Consider the following 16148-nt stretch of genomic DNA (forward strand, 5'->3'; position numbering starts at 1 on the left):
ATTAATAATAATAAAAAAAAAAGATGTAATGGAGAGGCTGGAGGGAACTGCCTGAAAATGTAGAGCTGTGTTCCAGCTTCTTGACGATGATTGAATAATGATATAACTTTCACAATGTGACTGTGTGATTGTGAAAACCTTGTGTCTGATGCTCCTTTTATCTACCTTGTCAGCAGATGAGTAGAACATATGGAATAAAAATAAATAATAGGGGGAACAAATGTTAAAATAGATTTAGTTTGAAATGCTAGTGATCAATGAAAGGGAGTGATAAGGGGTATGGTATGTATAATTCTTTTTTTCTGTTTTCGTTTTATTTCTTTTTCTGTTGTCTTTTTATTTCTTTTTCTGAATTGATGCAAATGTTCTAAGAAATAAGCATGATGACGAATATGTAGCTATGTGATGATATTGTGAATTACTGATTATATATGTAGAACAGAATGATCATAAAAAAATTAAAAAAAAACTGTGACCAAAAAATAAAAAAGGCACTATCCATGTAACCACCATCCACACCAAGAAAAAGAACTTTGCCAGTACTCCAAAGGCCCTGTGTGTCCCTATCAGTTCCTACACCCATCCTTCCTCACCAAAGGTAAAGAGTGTTCTGACTTTATGCCAATCATTCCTTGCTTTTCTTAGTAGCATATGTGTATCTTCTTAACAATACAGTTTCTTTTGTCTGTTTTTGAAGATCTTTATGAAATAGTATTACACGCAGCTGTTACACAGAGGCAGAATTGCTACATCCCAGTGCAGGCATGTCTTCCACTTCATTAGATAATGCTAAACTCTTCCCAAAATAGTTTTACCAAATTGTACTTCCATTAACTGTGTATGAGAGTGTCTCTTGTACCATATCTTCATCATCACTTGGTATTATTGGACTTTAATTTTAGCTATTGTAGTGTGTGTATTTAGTGAATTCCTTTATGGCACTAATTTGCATTTACCTGATTATTAATGAGGTTGAGCACCTTTTCATAGGTTTGTTGGCTTTATGCATTTCTTCTTTTGTGAAGTGCTAGTTCAAATCTTTTGCCTACTTTTATTTTTATTGTTAGGATTTTCCTTCATGATTCGTGGGAGTTCTCTTTTTGGGCAGGGGGGCGAGGCATGGGCCAGGAATTGTGGGAGTTCTTTATACATCCTGGAACAAATCCTTTGTCAAGTATATATGTTTTCAAATGTTTCCTTCCATTCTGTGGGTTGTCTTTTTTTTTTTTTGCATGGGCAGGCACCGGGAATCGAACCTGGGTTTCTGGCATGGCAGGCGAGAACTCTACCTGCTGAGCCACCATGGCCTGCCTCTGTGGGTTGTCTTTTGATGAACAGATATTCTTAATTTTAATGTAGTCAAGTTCATCAATCTTTTCCATTATGGTTAGTGTATTTGAGTCTTAAGAAATAGTTCTCTAGCCTGAATTCTAAATGCCTTTTTTTAAAAAATTCAATTTTACTGAGACATATTCACACAGAATAGGAACCATCTGAACTATACAATCACTGGCTTACGGTATCATTACATGGTTGTGCATACAGTCTCACTAAATGCTTTTTAATTTGCCTTTTACATTTAGTCCACAGTATAGTGGGAATTGATTTTTGTATGTGACCTGAGTGGGGATTCCGTTTTACTTTTTTCCTATAAATACCCAATTATCACAGCAACATTTATTGAAATGTCCTTTCTTTCCTGCTCAAAAGCACACCTCTATGATATATCAAGTGTTCATAGAGATGTGAGTCTGTATGGGGGCTCTGTATTATATTTCAGTGGTCAATTAATCTATCTTGGTGTCAATACAACACTATCTTATTATAGCTTTGCAATTATATCTTGATTATCTGGTAAGTCAGGTCTTCCCACTTTGTCTATCTTCTTTGAGAGGCTATTCTTGGCCTTTTGCATTTCCATGCAAATTTTAAAACAAGTTTGTCAGTTTCAAAACTCACAGAAAAATCTGTTAGGAATTAGATTAAGATTGAACTGAATCAATTGTAATGAATGTACTTTGGGGAGACTGATTTCATCATGACATTGAATCTTCCAATCTATGAAGGTGAGATAATGCTCCATTTATCTTAGCTCTTAATTTGCTACAAACAGGTATTACACATATACTATTATATTTATATATATTGATGCTATTGTAAGAGTAACTTTAAAGTTATTCATTATCTAATTGTTTCTTATATACGGAAATATGATCGATTTTTGTATATTGAGCAAACTCGCTAAACTCTAATCAAGTCTAATAATTTATTCGTAGATCATTCTGAATTTCTATACATTTTATCTTATTATCTGTAAATACTAAAACTTGTTTTTTTTTCTTTAATCTAATCCTTTTACCTTTTATTTCCTTTTCTTGTCTTAATGCTCAGGCTAGGATTCCCGTTACAAGACTCAATAAATGTGGTTATACCAGGAATTCCTTTATATTAAAGAAATCCCCTTCTAGTTTTCTAAAATATTTTATAACAAATAGATACTAAGCTCATCATATGCTTTTTCTGCATTTATTGAGATGAACCTATGATTCCTTTAATCTATTAATATGATAAAATGAATGCACTTTCTAATATTAAACCACCCGTAAATTTCTAGGATTATAAAGTCTTAGTGTGTTGATGTGATTTGCTGATATATATTTTTTTATGGTAGAAGTTATATTTTTTTAAAAGAATTAACATATTTGCTATAAAATTCATAACAGGAATATTTACTGAATGTTTATTTTGATGCACAAACTTGAACATTACATACCAAGTACGAGCCAGTAGCACTAGTTTTTCCTTTATTTACATTTTATGAAAATTGTTACGAAGTCTGTCAAAAGAACTTACAATGGAGAATTTATATTAGAAAAATAATATTCTTGATAAAGCATTCTCAAGGAGTTCAGTCACACTTTCTATCTCTTTTATAAGGCAAAAACCCCTGGAACAGCATATTATAACCTATTTTACAAAATACTGTAAGTCCAGACACATATTCAAGTTTTCTTTTGGTATGATTTTTCTTCACTGTGAAATTACTTTTTCTGTTGTGTCTTTTTACTAAAACAGAAGATAGACTTTCAGGAAAATGTCATTAATGATTTCAGCTATATGTTACATACACAACTCTGTAGCCTAGCAACAACCCTTGCTATACAATCTTTAAGTTTAAATATTATGCTTGGTGAGCTATTCTCAAATGTAGCATATTTTAAGATTTTGCCAGGATTATGACTGTGGAATCATCGTTTGGTGTTCATACGAAACATACCTGTCACAGTATGAACCTTTTTGGTTTGTTCAAGGAACTGGTATACAATTACATTTCCACTCACAAGAGAATGCCATGGATGTAACTGAAGTCAGGTTCTGGTGGCTCTGCAAAGGAGCCACAGCTGGACAAGCCCCAGTCCTCCTGCGAGAGCCTTGTGTAAGATGGTACAGCCCCGGCCAGCCCTGGACAGTTTAATTTCCATTGGTTCTTGGCTCTTCACAGTTAAGTAGTTTTAATTCCTTCAAAGACACACGATTTCCATCTTTCTTACAGTGTTGCTCCTACACGAGTGAATTCCTTGGAGTCCAGCTGTTGCATGCGTGACCAAAGGTACTCTATATTGGCTCCAAACAGATAGAAGTGAAGAAATGTGGATATGAGGCCTATTAGCAGAGCTTCTTTCTCTGATTTTAAGCCTAGGCTTCTTTTTTCAATATTGTTCTCTCAATCTTGGTTGACTAATGCAACTGTCAACACATTGATTTCATTTGAATCCTCATGGCTATGGCCATTGGTCTTGACCAATTCCTTGGTGCCTTTTAATTGTTCCTGGAGAACTTTGAGTAACACCTGCTTGTGGGACTGCTCTTCTGCTTGTTTCAATTCTGATTTTTGTTATTTAGCTTCTCCTGGATGGTCAGCAGTTGCTGTTGAATGCCCTGTATGGTTTGCTGCACAAACTGCAGCTGTGGGTCCTTGGTGAGGTTCTCTTCTGCTCAGAACAGTTGCTCTTTTTCTTGTTTCTGCAATTCCACCTCGTTCCTTGATTTGCTGACATTTTACTGAAGATTTTGGTATCTCCATTAATGAGTGAGATTGGTCTGTAATTTTCTTTCTAGTGGTGTTCCTTCCTGGTTTTGTTATCAAAGTAATTCTGGCTGAAAAAGAGCTGAGGAGTGTTTTTTTCTTTTCCTATTATCTGGAAAAGTTAAAATTAAAATGAGCTGCACTTAGAAAGTTGGTGCAGCTTGCTTGTATAGTGTCATCCTTGACTTTTCTTTTCCTTTGTCATTTCACACCTAATCCATATACAAATTCTGTTCACTCTATCTTCAAATTAAATCCAGAATCCAATCACTTCTCTCCACCTCTACTGCTACCACCTTGGTTCAGGCCACCAACATCTATCTCTTGCCTGGATCACTGCAATAGCCTCCTAAGTGCTCTCATTGCTTCTATGTATCCATCATAATATATTAAACACGTGGGTCAGATCATGTCACTTCTCTGCTCAAATCCTCTACTGCATGCCCATTTCACTTGGAGTAAGAGCCATAGTCTTTCTAATGGCCTAAAAGGCCTGACATAGTCTGGTTACCCTGTTACACCTTTACACCCTGTTAATCTTTCTGTCCTCATCCCTGCTTCTCTCTCTTTTTTAATTTTTATTAATAAAACCAATCAACATACAACACGAACATCCTTAATGTATGAGCATTCCATACTTGCTGTGCACTCAGTGGCTCACAAAATCATCACACAGTTGTATACTCATCACTATGATCATTTCTCAGAACATTTATGTCACTCCAGAAAAAGAAAAAAGAAAAAAACTCATGCATGCCATACCCCTCACCCCTCCCTCTCATCGACTACCAGTATTTCCCTCCACTCAAATTCATTTCAACATTTGTTCCCCCCATTATTTATTTATTTTTAATCCATTTTTTTTTACTCATCTGTCCATACTGTAGATAAAAGGAGCATCAGAACAAGGCTTTCACAATCACACAGTCAACTTTGCAAAAGCTATATCATTATACAATCATCTTAAAGAAACATGGCTACTGGAACACAGCTCTACAGTTTCAGGCACTTCCCTCTAGCCTCTCTAATATACCTTAGACTAAAAAGGGGTTATCTATATAATGCGTAAGAATTACCTACAGGATAACCTCTCGACTCTATTTGAAATCTCTCAGCCACTGACTCTTTATTTTTGCTTCATTTCTCTTTTCCCCCTTTCAGTCGAGGTTTTCTCAATCCCTTGACACCGAGTCCCAGCTCATGCTAGGATTTCTGTTCCATACTGCCAGGGAGATTTACACCCCTGGGAGTCATGTCCCACATAGAGATGGGAAGGGCAGTGAGTTTGTTTGCTGTGTTGGCTGAGAGATGGGCCACATCTGAGCAACAAAAGAGGTTCTCTGGGGGTGACTCTTAGGCCTAATTTTAAGTAGGCTTAGTTATCCTCTGCAAGGATAACCTACTTCTCTCTCTTAACTCATTCAGTTCCAGACCACCTTGCTGTTCCTCAAACTCTTCGAGCATGTTCCCACCAATCTACAAGTCCAAAGGGCCTTTGGACTTGTAGATTGTGTTGTCTGGAATACCTTCCCACAGAAATCCATATGACTTGCTCCCTTAAAGATTTCACGTTTCTGCTCCAGTATTACCTTATCAGGTATATTTATATAAATTAGCAAACTTCTGCATCCCTTACCCCCTTAGCTTGATTTTGTTTTTCTTTTATATATTTATTTACTTATGGGCCTGAGTCCAGCCACAAGAATGTAAATACCAAGAAGGCATGGATTTTCTCTGTGTCTTCAGTAGGTAGAACAATGCCTGAAAACAACAGGTACTCAATATATACCTTTTGAATCAACAATGAATATTTTATTATGTCTGACCAGTTGCATGCCCGTCAACTTTTCTAGTTTTATTTCTGCACATCTTACTCTCTATCATTACCATTAAGAACACAGTACCTGGTCCATTGCCTTGTACATAACCATTGCTTAGTAAAAAAAAAAACATGTGAATGAATGTACATTCTGAGCTTCACATGTTTACTTAGCTCCCATCCTCCCTTTGGAGAACTTTTTCTTCCCATTGTTCCCTCTTTCCCCACTTCTATTCCTTTCTCTTTTCTATTTCAACCTTACTCATCCTCTTTTCTCTGTTCTTTCTAACCCGACTTCTTTAGTCTTCTTCCCTCCTTTTTTTTCTCTGAAGTCTCCTCTTTCCCTACTCAACCAATTATTCTCTCGTTTTTTTCCACTCACTCCTCTTTCTCTCACAGAAATATGAAACATCTGAATCAGAATTGGCTTTGAGATTCCATCATCTAATCTCTCACTTTGCAGAAACAGAAGAGATACCACAAGATGGCATGATTTGCTTTAAGGAAACAGCTAGTTTTCTTTCCTCCCTTTCTTAGAACAGGCTAGAATCAGATAAACTTATGTTTGGATTGATCTTAGCTCCACCAATCCTGGTGACCTTCAACAAATTACTTAACTTCCGTGATCCTCAGTGTCCTCACAGATTAAATGAGATATTAATATGCACCTCAAAGAGTCACTGTAAAGACTGAGGAGAAAATTGAACAAATAAAGCACCTGGCACATAATAGAACAAATGTTCGTTCTTTTCTCATTCTTTCTTCTTATATATTTTTTTGTTTCCCTCTTTAAAATAATTAAGATTGGTTTCTTTGTACTTTGAATATTTTACTATGCCTTGACCTTCCCCTCACTATTATGTTTCATCTCTTCCATTCTCCTCCTTGTGCATTCCTCCCTTCCCCTCTGCTGTTTCTCCTTCCCCTACGCCTGGTTCTCATTCTTCTATCATGAACTAAAGGGTGTAAACCATAAACACTGAGCTTGAAGTCCTTTCAGCTCTAACAGTCTACTAGCCCTATGTCTTTCTCTTAATTTCTTTTTTTTTCTTCCCCTTAGTCTTCTTTCCATTACTTACAAGTTCATTAAGTTCTCTGGGCCTCAGTTTTTCCATCTGGAAAATGGAGATAATCACTAGATTGTTGTAAAGATCAAGTGAGTTACGTAAAGGTCTCAGCCCAGTGCTTGGCACAAAAGCCTCCAACAGGCCGCTAATTTTCTTCTCATTTGACCTTCTGCAGACCTAAAATGAAACATAAAACACTATAGAAATATTAGGGTTTTTTTTTTTTCCTTCTCTCTCTCTAAAGTAACAGGTGACAGAAAAGACAGCTTTGGGTTTGAAAAGATCTGGGTTCCAGTCAAACCCATGAGTTCTGATGAGCTCAATTTCCTTATCTGTAAAATCAGAATAATAAAACATATGCCTTCCTCCAACCTAGGGCTTTTTCCTCCCCCGGAAATAATAATAGTAATAATAAGAGGTCAATTTATAGACAGCATCACTCCACAAGTACATGCTGCAGTCGCGGTAGAGGGCGTCCTGGCATTAGATTGGGGAGGCAGAACAGTTTTAAGGATTCACTGGGATAAAAATGTTTTAAACACCTGACCAACAGTAAGCACTCAATATATGTTAGCTATTCTTCTTTTCTCCTGATTCTCAAAAAATGAGTGGTTGAACTATCTAGGTTACCTCTGTCGCTAATGTTCTATTATTATTACTCCTTCCTCTATCCTTTTCGTTCCGCCTCCCCCATTTTTTTTTCCTCCTTCTCCCTCTTTCCTGCCATTACAACTGCCGTCTCGCGTCCAGCATCCGGGGAAGCCTGGGTCTCTAGGTCTCGGGCTGTTTACAACTCACACAAAGCCAACTCGGACGCGCCTGGGGCCAATAGTTCCGTCTGCGATTAGCGTCAGACGCTCTCCCACCAATAAAGTTTTATTGAATCAGAGCAGAAAAAAAAGACACCCGTCAGTCTTTCTCCAGCAGCCAATCAAAGAGTAGGATTCCTGCGTCCCTCACGCGAGCTTCAGTAGTGAGGAGGCTGGGACCGAGTTTGTCTCGCCAGATACCCGCGTCCTTAGAGCGGAAGTACGGCCGGAAGAAGGCCATAGAGTTTAGCAGCTAGAGCGACCCTGGAGGGAGGTGGCAGGAAAGGCGCAGAACAGCTGCCGGAGGTGACGGTGCGGCGGCCCCGCCCGATGCACTTGGAAGACGGAGCTTCCAGGTAGTGACCCGCAGAGTGTGACCTAGGGTACGACCGGGCAGTCGGCGGAAGCCTACGGTCTCTGAGCGGCCTCTTTAAGGGAGGGGGCGGAGCCACGTGTAAGGAGTGTGGGGGAGAGGTCACATGATCGGGGGCACGTGCGGGGCACGAGGGGAAGACTGAGGGAGTTCGTCGTCGTTGGGGTGGGCATCATGTGACACCCCTTCCCCCACTGTATCCTGTGTCTTGGGGCTCAGTGGGGTGCGTGTGGTGGCGCTTGGGGTTAGACCCAGGGGGTCGGGAAAGAGGGTGGACCTGGCATCCCTGTCTCAGCCATGCTGTGGTCAGATTGGGCGGTTTTTGGATTTCTAGATCCGAGTTCTAGACCAGTTAATCTCTGATTTCACATTGTAGTGGTGACTCAGTGCCTCAGATATCCAGCTCCTCCCCCTTTTGCTTCCCATCCTGCCATCGTTCACGGATGCCAGCTTCACATCCTCTTTCCTTGCAGCTCCGGACATCCTGAACCCAGATACCCCCAGCACAGTGCGGCCATGAGTGCAGAGGTGAAGGTGACAGGGCAGAACCAGGAGCAATTTTTACTCCTGGCCAAGTCAGCCAAGGGGGCAGCACTGGCCACACTGATCCACCAGGTGCTGGAGGCCCCTGGTGTCTACGTGTTTGGGGAACTGCTGGATATGCCCAATGTTAGAGAGGTGGGTTTTTGGCCTGAAAAGTCCACAGGGAAGCTTGGGGCTAAGTTTCAATTTGAGATGGAAGGACAAGGGTTCATTTTGCAACCCTAAAACCATTCAATTGAATAAGAATACTGTGACTAACTGGCACAAAAGAAAATAAGCAAGTGAACTTCTTAGTTTCCTTTGAAGATGAAGGCTCTGTAAAACCTGGTCATTATTTCTAAGTTCTCTCTGCTGTTTCCAGAAGCTTTCCACAAGTCTTTGGGGGAGGGGTCACTTTCTACCTTATCTGCTTTAAATAAATTAGCATATGGCACAAAGGAAGGAGGACAGGGCCTGCTAGTTTAACAAGTTCATTCCTTCCATTTACACTTATCCATAATCCCACTGGGTTCCTACAATAACAATATCATAACCATTTTCAAAAGAGAAAACTGAGCCCCTAAAATGAAGCTGACCTGATCAAAATGACATGATGATTAAGAGCTATTACGCTTGAGAAGATAGGCTGGAACACAGGTTTCCTGTTCCAAATGAAATACTTAGAAATAAAAATGTCTAAATATAAAAATTTCTTAGTCTTTGGGCATTACTCTGTGGTACAGGGAAAATTGTGGTTGCTTTCCTTTGTAGTAGAACAAAAGAGAATCAGTGTGAAGAAAAATAAGCATTATTAGGTGCCTATTTAAGAGAGACAACTCTGCTGGTAGTCTGGAAACACCAGAAAAGTATGAGACATGGTACTTACCCATTTGAAGCTTACATTCCAGTTGAAGATATAAGATGAATGAATATAAACCTATAAATCATTCAGTTAACAACTATTTGCTGAGAGAGCTATCTACATGCCTACCTTTGCTAGATCCCGAGTGAGAAACCACATCCATAGACTTGTTGAAAAGAAAGGTATTCTTTAGGTAACAACCTTAGGCAGAGATTGATTAAGTTCCAGGATGGGTGATCACTGTTAGGAGAAGGTAGAGATCTGGGTGAGTTGGCCTGGGTGATGCAAACTTCTGGCTGAGGTGGGTCTGAAGCACAGGCAACAAACTCAAGTGTCTGCCTTGGCCATATAGCCATTGGATGAGTGTGGTGGAGGCATGAGTCTGTGGTCAGTTGGGGAGTACAGCAGACTGTCTAAAGATACTCATATTCAGAAATATTAAACATAGTCTGAAGACCTATCAGTATAGTTTGTAATGTCTGATTTGTGTTTCTATCAGAGCACTTTGTGATTTTTTTTTTTGGTGGGGGGGGTGAGGGTTTATGGATGAGAAGACATTGTAAATTGGGGGAATAGCATAAACAAAGGCCTGGAGATAGAAATGAGTTCTCCCTGTGGGGACAGTGGTCAGAGAGGCAGAGAATTTCTGTTGGTAAGCTGGGTGAAGTCACGTTGCAGGAGAAAGATGGGGCCAAGGAATAGAGGTCAAAACAGGGCAAGGGTGGGAGGGAGCAGAGGGAAGCCCTCCCTGTCACCTCTTTTCCCTCATATTCTTGCAGCTGGCTGAGAGCGACTTTGCATCCACTTTCCGGCTACTCACAGTGTTTGCTTATGGGACATACGCTGACTACCTAGGTAACCGGTGGGGTTGAAACTTTGAAGGAGTGGAGTTGGGAGAAGGAAACTTTCCAGAGGGACTTAATTGAGAGAAATTCCTGGGATACCTTAGTTGGATCCCCTAAGTGCGCAGGGTCAGAGTCAAGACCTGGATTGGCATGGAAGACAAAAAAGAGAAAAATCGGGTAGGGGGTTAGGGCTTCCCACAAAACTAAAGTCAAGATTTTCTGCGCTTTGTCCTTTTTCCCTAGCTGAAGCCCGGAATCTTCCCCCACTCACAGAAGCTCAGAAGAATAAGCTTCGGCACCTATCAGTTGTCACCCTGGCTGCCAAAGTCAAGGTGAGTGGCAGTCCCCCCCAGTTGTAAGTCAGAAGTCTGTTCACAAGGGACCATCTTCAAGGATTTTGTACTGAGATAGCCTTTGAGCCAGCTGTCACTTCTTTGTGCCCCTTGCCTCCCAGAGGTCTGTATCTAATGCCATTACCTGCAACCTTTTAGGCTGAGTGTTATTCTCTTAGTTTTTGTTTTATTTTAATTTTCAATCAACTTAAATTCTGCATAAAACATCTTTTGTATTGGTAGAGTGGGTGCAGAGGCCCACACAGGCAAAAAAAGAAAGAGAGAAAGAAAACATCTTTTGTGGTTTTGTTAAAATAGCAGTCAGGATACTGTTTGTTTTGTTATTCAACAGTTACTCTCCTCCCTGCTGTATATAAAGTCTGCCATGAATAAAGCCTCAGAGTTGTGAATAGGACCCTCTCTTCTGATGAAGTGCAAGGCTTGTAGTTTTTAGGATGAGAAATGTATCACTTAGAGGTATCTTTGTGTCCCTGTTAGGCTTAGTTTTGATTATAGATTTTTTCTTTCCTCTTCAGTCTGCATTCTCCCTATGTTACTTAACATTTTCTCCCTTTGTTCTCATGGTTTTACTTAAATCAGGAGATTATGAGGTTGAGTATAAATGATAAATAGAATATTCCAAACCTCTCCCACTACCACAAACTTTCCTTATGTCAAGCTGTTCTCGACCAGGGCTTTGTGATATCTTGAATTGCATGCAGCAGAAGGAATGATGCAGGCAGCTCTCACTTTCTCCCTCTGCAAGGTGGGGGATGAGGGTGGTAGTGGAGCATAAGTCTTGTGTTTTATGTTTTAAGATTACTCTCAAGATGTTGTTTTTGAGGTAGAGATGCTTTTAATTTTACCTCAGAACTAGCCTTTTAGAGGCAGTGATTTAGGAAGAAGAGCGAAGGGCAGGTGGGCTTAGGCAGGGAGAGAGGACAGGAAAGAAGCTTCTTGGAAGCCCTTCTCTGCTGTGGAGCCTCACAGGTCCCGACCTGCCCTCCCTGGGCCCTAGTGCATCCCTTATGCAGTGTTGCTCGAGGCCCTGGCCCTGCATAACGTGCGGCAGCTGGAGGACCTTGTGATCGAGGCTGTGTATGCTGATGTGCTTCGTGGCTCCCTGGACCAGCGCAATCAGCGGCTGGAGGTTGACTACAGCATCGGGCGGGACATCCAGCGCCAGGACCTCAGTGCCATTGCCCGAACCCTGCAGGAGTGGTGAGACCTGTGTCCTGGCACTATCTTTTCCCTTTGCACGCCCCAAGAAAGGAGAGGTGCTTTGGTATGGGCTGGGCTTAGAATCCAGGAGGATGAAGGGAAATGAACTTGTTTCTCCAAAGACTTCTGAGGGAAGGTAGAGGAGGCCCTGGGAGGCAGGAAGCAGTGTCATTGGTGCACTAATTGGGGAGGGAAGAGAGAGGTAGTCTTAAGGGAATCCTAAACTGGATTCATCTGATTGGTCCCTAGTCACCACTAGCCTCTCCATCTTCCATTTCTCTCTTTGTGCCCCTATCTAACTTGAGTGTCTTTTTACTCATTAATGCACTGTCTTTTTTTTTTTGGCTAGCATTTCCTACCCCACTTTGTTTTCAGTTCCTATTCCTGTCTTACACATGACTCCAGGCACTTCCTTATCTGTCTCTTACCCTACCTTAATGAATGTTCAGCTGGCTGCTGGGGGAATTTTGTTGCCAGAGTCTCCAGGTGCCCTGGTGAGGGTTCCTAACAAGAGGGTTTGGATGCCAGTATTTGGGTTTTTGTTGTATTTTTGGAGGATGTGTGCATGGGTCAGGAATTGAACCCAGGTCTCCCACATGGGCAGGCAGGCACTCTTACCACTGAACCACCTGTGCGTCTGGGGTTCTTTTTGAGTCTGTTTTCCTGGAGATTACAGCCATCTGTCTGCTGACACTTCTGGTCACTCTGATTCTGTAGGTGTGTGGGCTGTGAAGTTGTGCTGTCAGGCATCGAGGAGCAAGTGAGCCGTGCCAACCAGCACAAGGAGCAGCAGCTGGGCTTGAAGCAGCAGATTGAGAGTGAGGTGAGTAGGCAGGGTCGCAGGGTGGATCCAAGCTCTTCCAGCCTGGCCCACTTGTTCTGTGCAGAGCTATTTGGACAGTGGCTATAGTAGAAACATAAGGCAACAGGGACTGTCAGATTCTGGAAACTTCCTTGCTAGCCCCCATTCCTTACATCCTGGTAGGTTGCCAACCTCAAGAAAACTATTAAAGTTACGACGGCAGCAGCAGCCGCAGCCACGTCACAGGACCCTGAGCAACACCTGACTGAGCTGAGGGAACCAGCTCCTGGCACTAACCAGCGCCAGCCCAGCAAGAAAGCCTCGAAGGGCAAGGGGTGAGCCAATGTGGCAGAAACTGCTCACTTCCTGGGTGCCCCACTTTTACCTCAGGGACCTGGCTGCCCCACTTCCTTTAGTCATTTAGTCATTTGCATGGGGTAAGGATTTGGGGGAGCCTTGAAGGGTTAAGGGATTGCCTGCATCCTCTCTCTCTTTTCCCCTTGCCAGGCTCCGAGGGAGCGCCAAGATTTGGTCCAAGTCGAACTGAAGGAACTGTCATTTCTTCCTGGGGATTAGTGGTCCCAGCTGCCTGCCTGCCCCTTAGGAGTCCTCAGAGAGCCTTCCTGTGCCCCTGGCCAGCTGATAATCCTAGGTTCACAACCCTTCATCCCTTTACTTCTCTCCCCAACCCCCACACATAGACCATACCTTCTCTAGGGAGGAGGCGAGTACAGGTCATGTATTTGTTGGTACTTTTTGCTTCATGTGACTTTCTTGTGTACCATTGCTGCCATGCCGTCTTCCTTTTTTCCTGAGAGCTCAGCATCTGTCCGTGTCTCTTACATTTGTTTTTGAGTAGGTGTGTGGCCCTAACTGGGGCTGTTCTGTTTCCAGCACAACCCATAGGTATTCCTTCTCCTCCCACGCCCATCCCTGCATGCCTCATCCCCCATTTCTGTTTCCTGCCCCTGGTCTGTTTGGCAGCATATGAAGAACCACAGGGCCCATACCTTTATTCCCACCTGGAGAGTTTTGGGAGCCAACCTGCCATTCTCGGAGTCACTGGACAGTTTCATTGTCGAATCCTGTCACACTACAGTCATTTCCTGTCCTTTCTCCTCCCCTTTGGGTCCTGGAAGTGCTGCTACTTCAATGACCCTAGAACCTAAGAAGGGCAGCTGTTTCTTGAGATGTTGGAAAGTTCTTTCTTGACCCAGGCTAACTTGGAAAGTCTCATACCAATCCCGGATGGATTTATATTTCCTTTTGTGAGTTTGGTAGAGAAGGGAAGGAGATATAGATTGTATTAAAAAAGTATATATACATATATCTATATATAAAAGGACAGAAATAAATCTATGAGAAATCTTATCACAAACATCCCCTGAACTGGGATATCTTCTGTCTTTGATATTTGTGACTGGGAAGCAAGGTCATTCCCGGTTCACACTAAAGTGAAACTCTGAAAAGGGAAGCAAACCATATATTCTATTCTGAGTCCTGGCCCAGGAGCCAGGAGGTTTAGCTCCTGGGCTGAGTGTCTCGGCATTCACTGATCTGCATTCATTCCTGAGCAACAGGTACCTGCCGAGCATCAACATGTGACACACAGGGGAGATGTAGAATAATGGCCACCATTCCTGCTCTCAAGAAACTTGAGTTCAATTATAAGGGGAAAAGTTGATATAAACGTACATCTTCAAGTCATAATCAGAAAGAACTGTCAGATCTGAAGCAGGAAGCAGCAGTCAGGCTCCTGTCCTCTGTCTAAGGCAGAGTGTGCCCTAGCAGTGGATTAGGCAGATTGGTCTCCTCGACTCTATACTGCTGTGCCCCGCCCCCGCCATTGGGAAGGCTTTAGTATAAGAGACAGTTGAGCCCCCACTTGCTGAGTGGTTGCCTCCTGAGAGTCTGAGTATTGACTGGGCTTTCTCTGGAGCTTGTGCTATTCTCTAGCTGGAGTTTAAGATAGGCAACATTTAACTGGTCCTAAAAGTATCAATCATGGAAATAGAAAGCAGGAATAGGGTCCTGGGCTTGTGATTAAAAGTGGTCTGGGATGAGCCTAGCATCTTGAGGAGGCCAGGAAAACTTCATTATTTTAGGAGTTGACACTGTCTCATCTTAGCTTTACCCTAGGCATGCTTGTTGAGCCTGTTGGATCTTGATTCTCATTCCCCACCTCTGAAATAAACCAGTGTGTAGAAGTTGCTAATTCCTAGTACTTTGAACCTGCCCCCTTCTATCCCTATCCCCAGTCTTTTGAATTTAGTATCTTTTCCTATAATCTTGGAGGAAAACACTGGTCCCAGCTAGTGGTCCCAAAACCTCCCCAGTTCTCTCTAGTTCCAGCTTTCAGTCAGTGATTTTAAAGTCTAGTGTGGCCAGGCTGTGCATGCCTGTCTTCACTCCCAAAAGGAGGTGGTGAGGGCATTCACATCCCCAGGGACATAGAAATGACGCTTGTCTTTGATTTACACAAAGAGGGCTCTTGGCTGCAAGCAAGGGTGAATTGGGAGAAGGAGGACAGCAACAGACTGGTTGGTGAGGGCCCAGGTTTTGACCATAAAATTTGGTTCAGATTTAGGATGTACAGCCAAGCCCAGGGTACCAGGATTGTCTTCTTGACCTGTCACCTACTTGTACACTCACACATGCTGGTCCCCACAGCAATCGTAGACAGGTAGAAGAGGAGAAGGAAGAGAACACGCCTTCATGAGAGTTCAGAGTTTCATGTACATGAGATGGATGACACTTAAAGGTTAAGTCAGTGCGTCTCTGAAGCTAAAAATGGCAATTGAACTGATGTATGTGTTCTGAACAAGAAGAGCAGAGACAATATCTGTGGTCATTATTTTATGAAGTTAATCTTGCTATGGAAGGATTAGAAGTTCCCTAGTTAGGTGAATCTCCCAACATGGAAGGTTAGAAAGGAGTTTAGAGGAGCATGTTGGAGGCTAGGGTTGGGGCAACAGAGAGCCATGTTTAAAGAGTGTACCAGCTATTTATTGTGTAGAAAATTACCCTAGAATTTATACACATTTGTTAGCTCATACTTTCTGTGGATCAGAAATCTAGGCACAGCTTAGCTAAGTCTTTTGCCTCAGAGTCTCTCACAGGCTGCAGTCAAGACATTGGCTAGGGCTCTAGTCATCTCAAGGTTTGCATGGGCAGGATTTGCTTCCAAGCTCACTCAGTGATTGTTGGCAGAATTCATTCCCTCCTGGCTGGTTGGACTGAGGGCCTCATTTCCTTGCTGACTGTTGACTGGGGGCTGCCCACTTGGCTCTCACCATCAGAGCAAGAGCCAGAGAGACAGAACACTGGCAAGACAGAAGTCACAATCTTTTATAACCTGATTACAGTAGTGTCATACCATCACTTTCACAACATTAGAAACAAGTCTCCA

The 16148-nt window shown here is 42.2% G+C and overlaps 1 protein-coding gene and 1 long non-coding RNA gene across 8 annotated transcripts in view; one reads left to right on the top strand and one right to left on the bottom strand.

Moving 5' to 3' along the window:
* The window catches only part of COPS7A (COP9 signalosome subunit 7A), a 57662-nt gene extending 43545 nt beyond the window's left edge, over window positions 1-14117 (top strand). For 2 of the 7 annotated variants that reach the window (XM_077169850.1, XM_077169849.1), the window contains 7 exons: window positions 8629-8833; window positions 10319-10394; window positions 10628-10716; window positions 11735-11937; window positions 12655-12760; window positions 12923-13074; window positions 13247-14117. In XM_077169850.1, coding sequence (XP_077025965.1) covers window positions 8629-8833; window positions 10319-10394; window positions 10628-10716; window positions 11735-11937; window positions 12655-12760; window positions 12923-13074; window positions 13247-13286 — 871 coding nt within the window. In that variant the 3' untranslated portion in view covers window positions 13287-14117. The other 5 variants (XM_077169848.1, XM_077169852.1, XM_077169854.1 and 2 more) reach the window with 5 other exon arrangements.
* Window positions 150-8010, bottom strand: LOC143691418 (uncharacterized). The gene is made up of 3 exons (XR_013179513.1): window positions 7772-8010; window positions 6986-7150; window positions 150-4199 (listed from the first exon to the last, which is right to left on the bottom strand). It is a non-coding gene; the product is annotated as an uncharacterized LOC143691418 (long non-coding RNA).
* Window positions 14118-16148: the final 2031 nt, after the last annotated feature.

This window comes from Tamandua tetradactyla, chromosome 7, assembly GCF_023851605.1.
Source record: "Tamandua tetradactyla isolate mTamTet1 chromosome 7, mTamTet1.pri, whole genome shotgun sequence".
Lineage (NCBI taxonomy): Eukaryota > Metazoa > Chordata > Mammalia > Pilosa > Myrmecophagidae > Tamandua > Tamandua tetradactyla.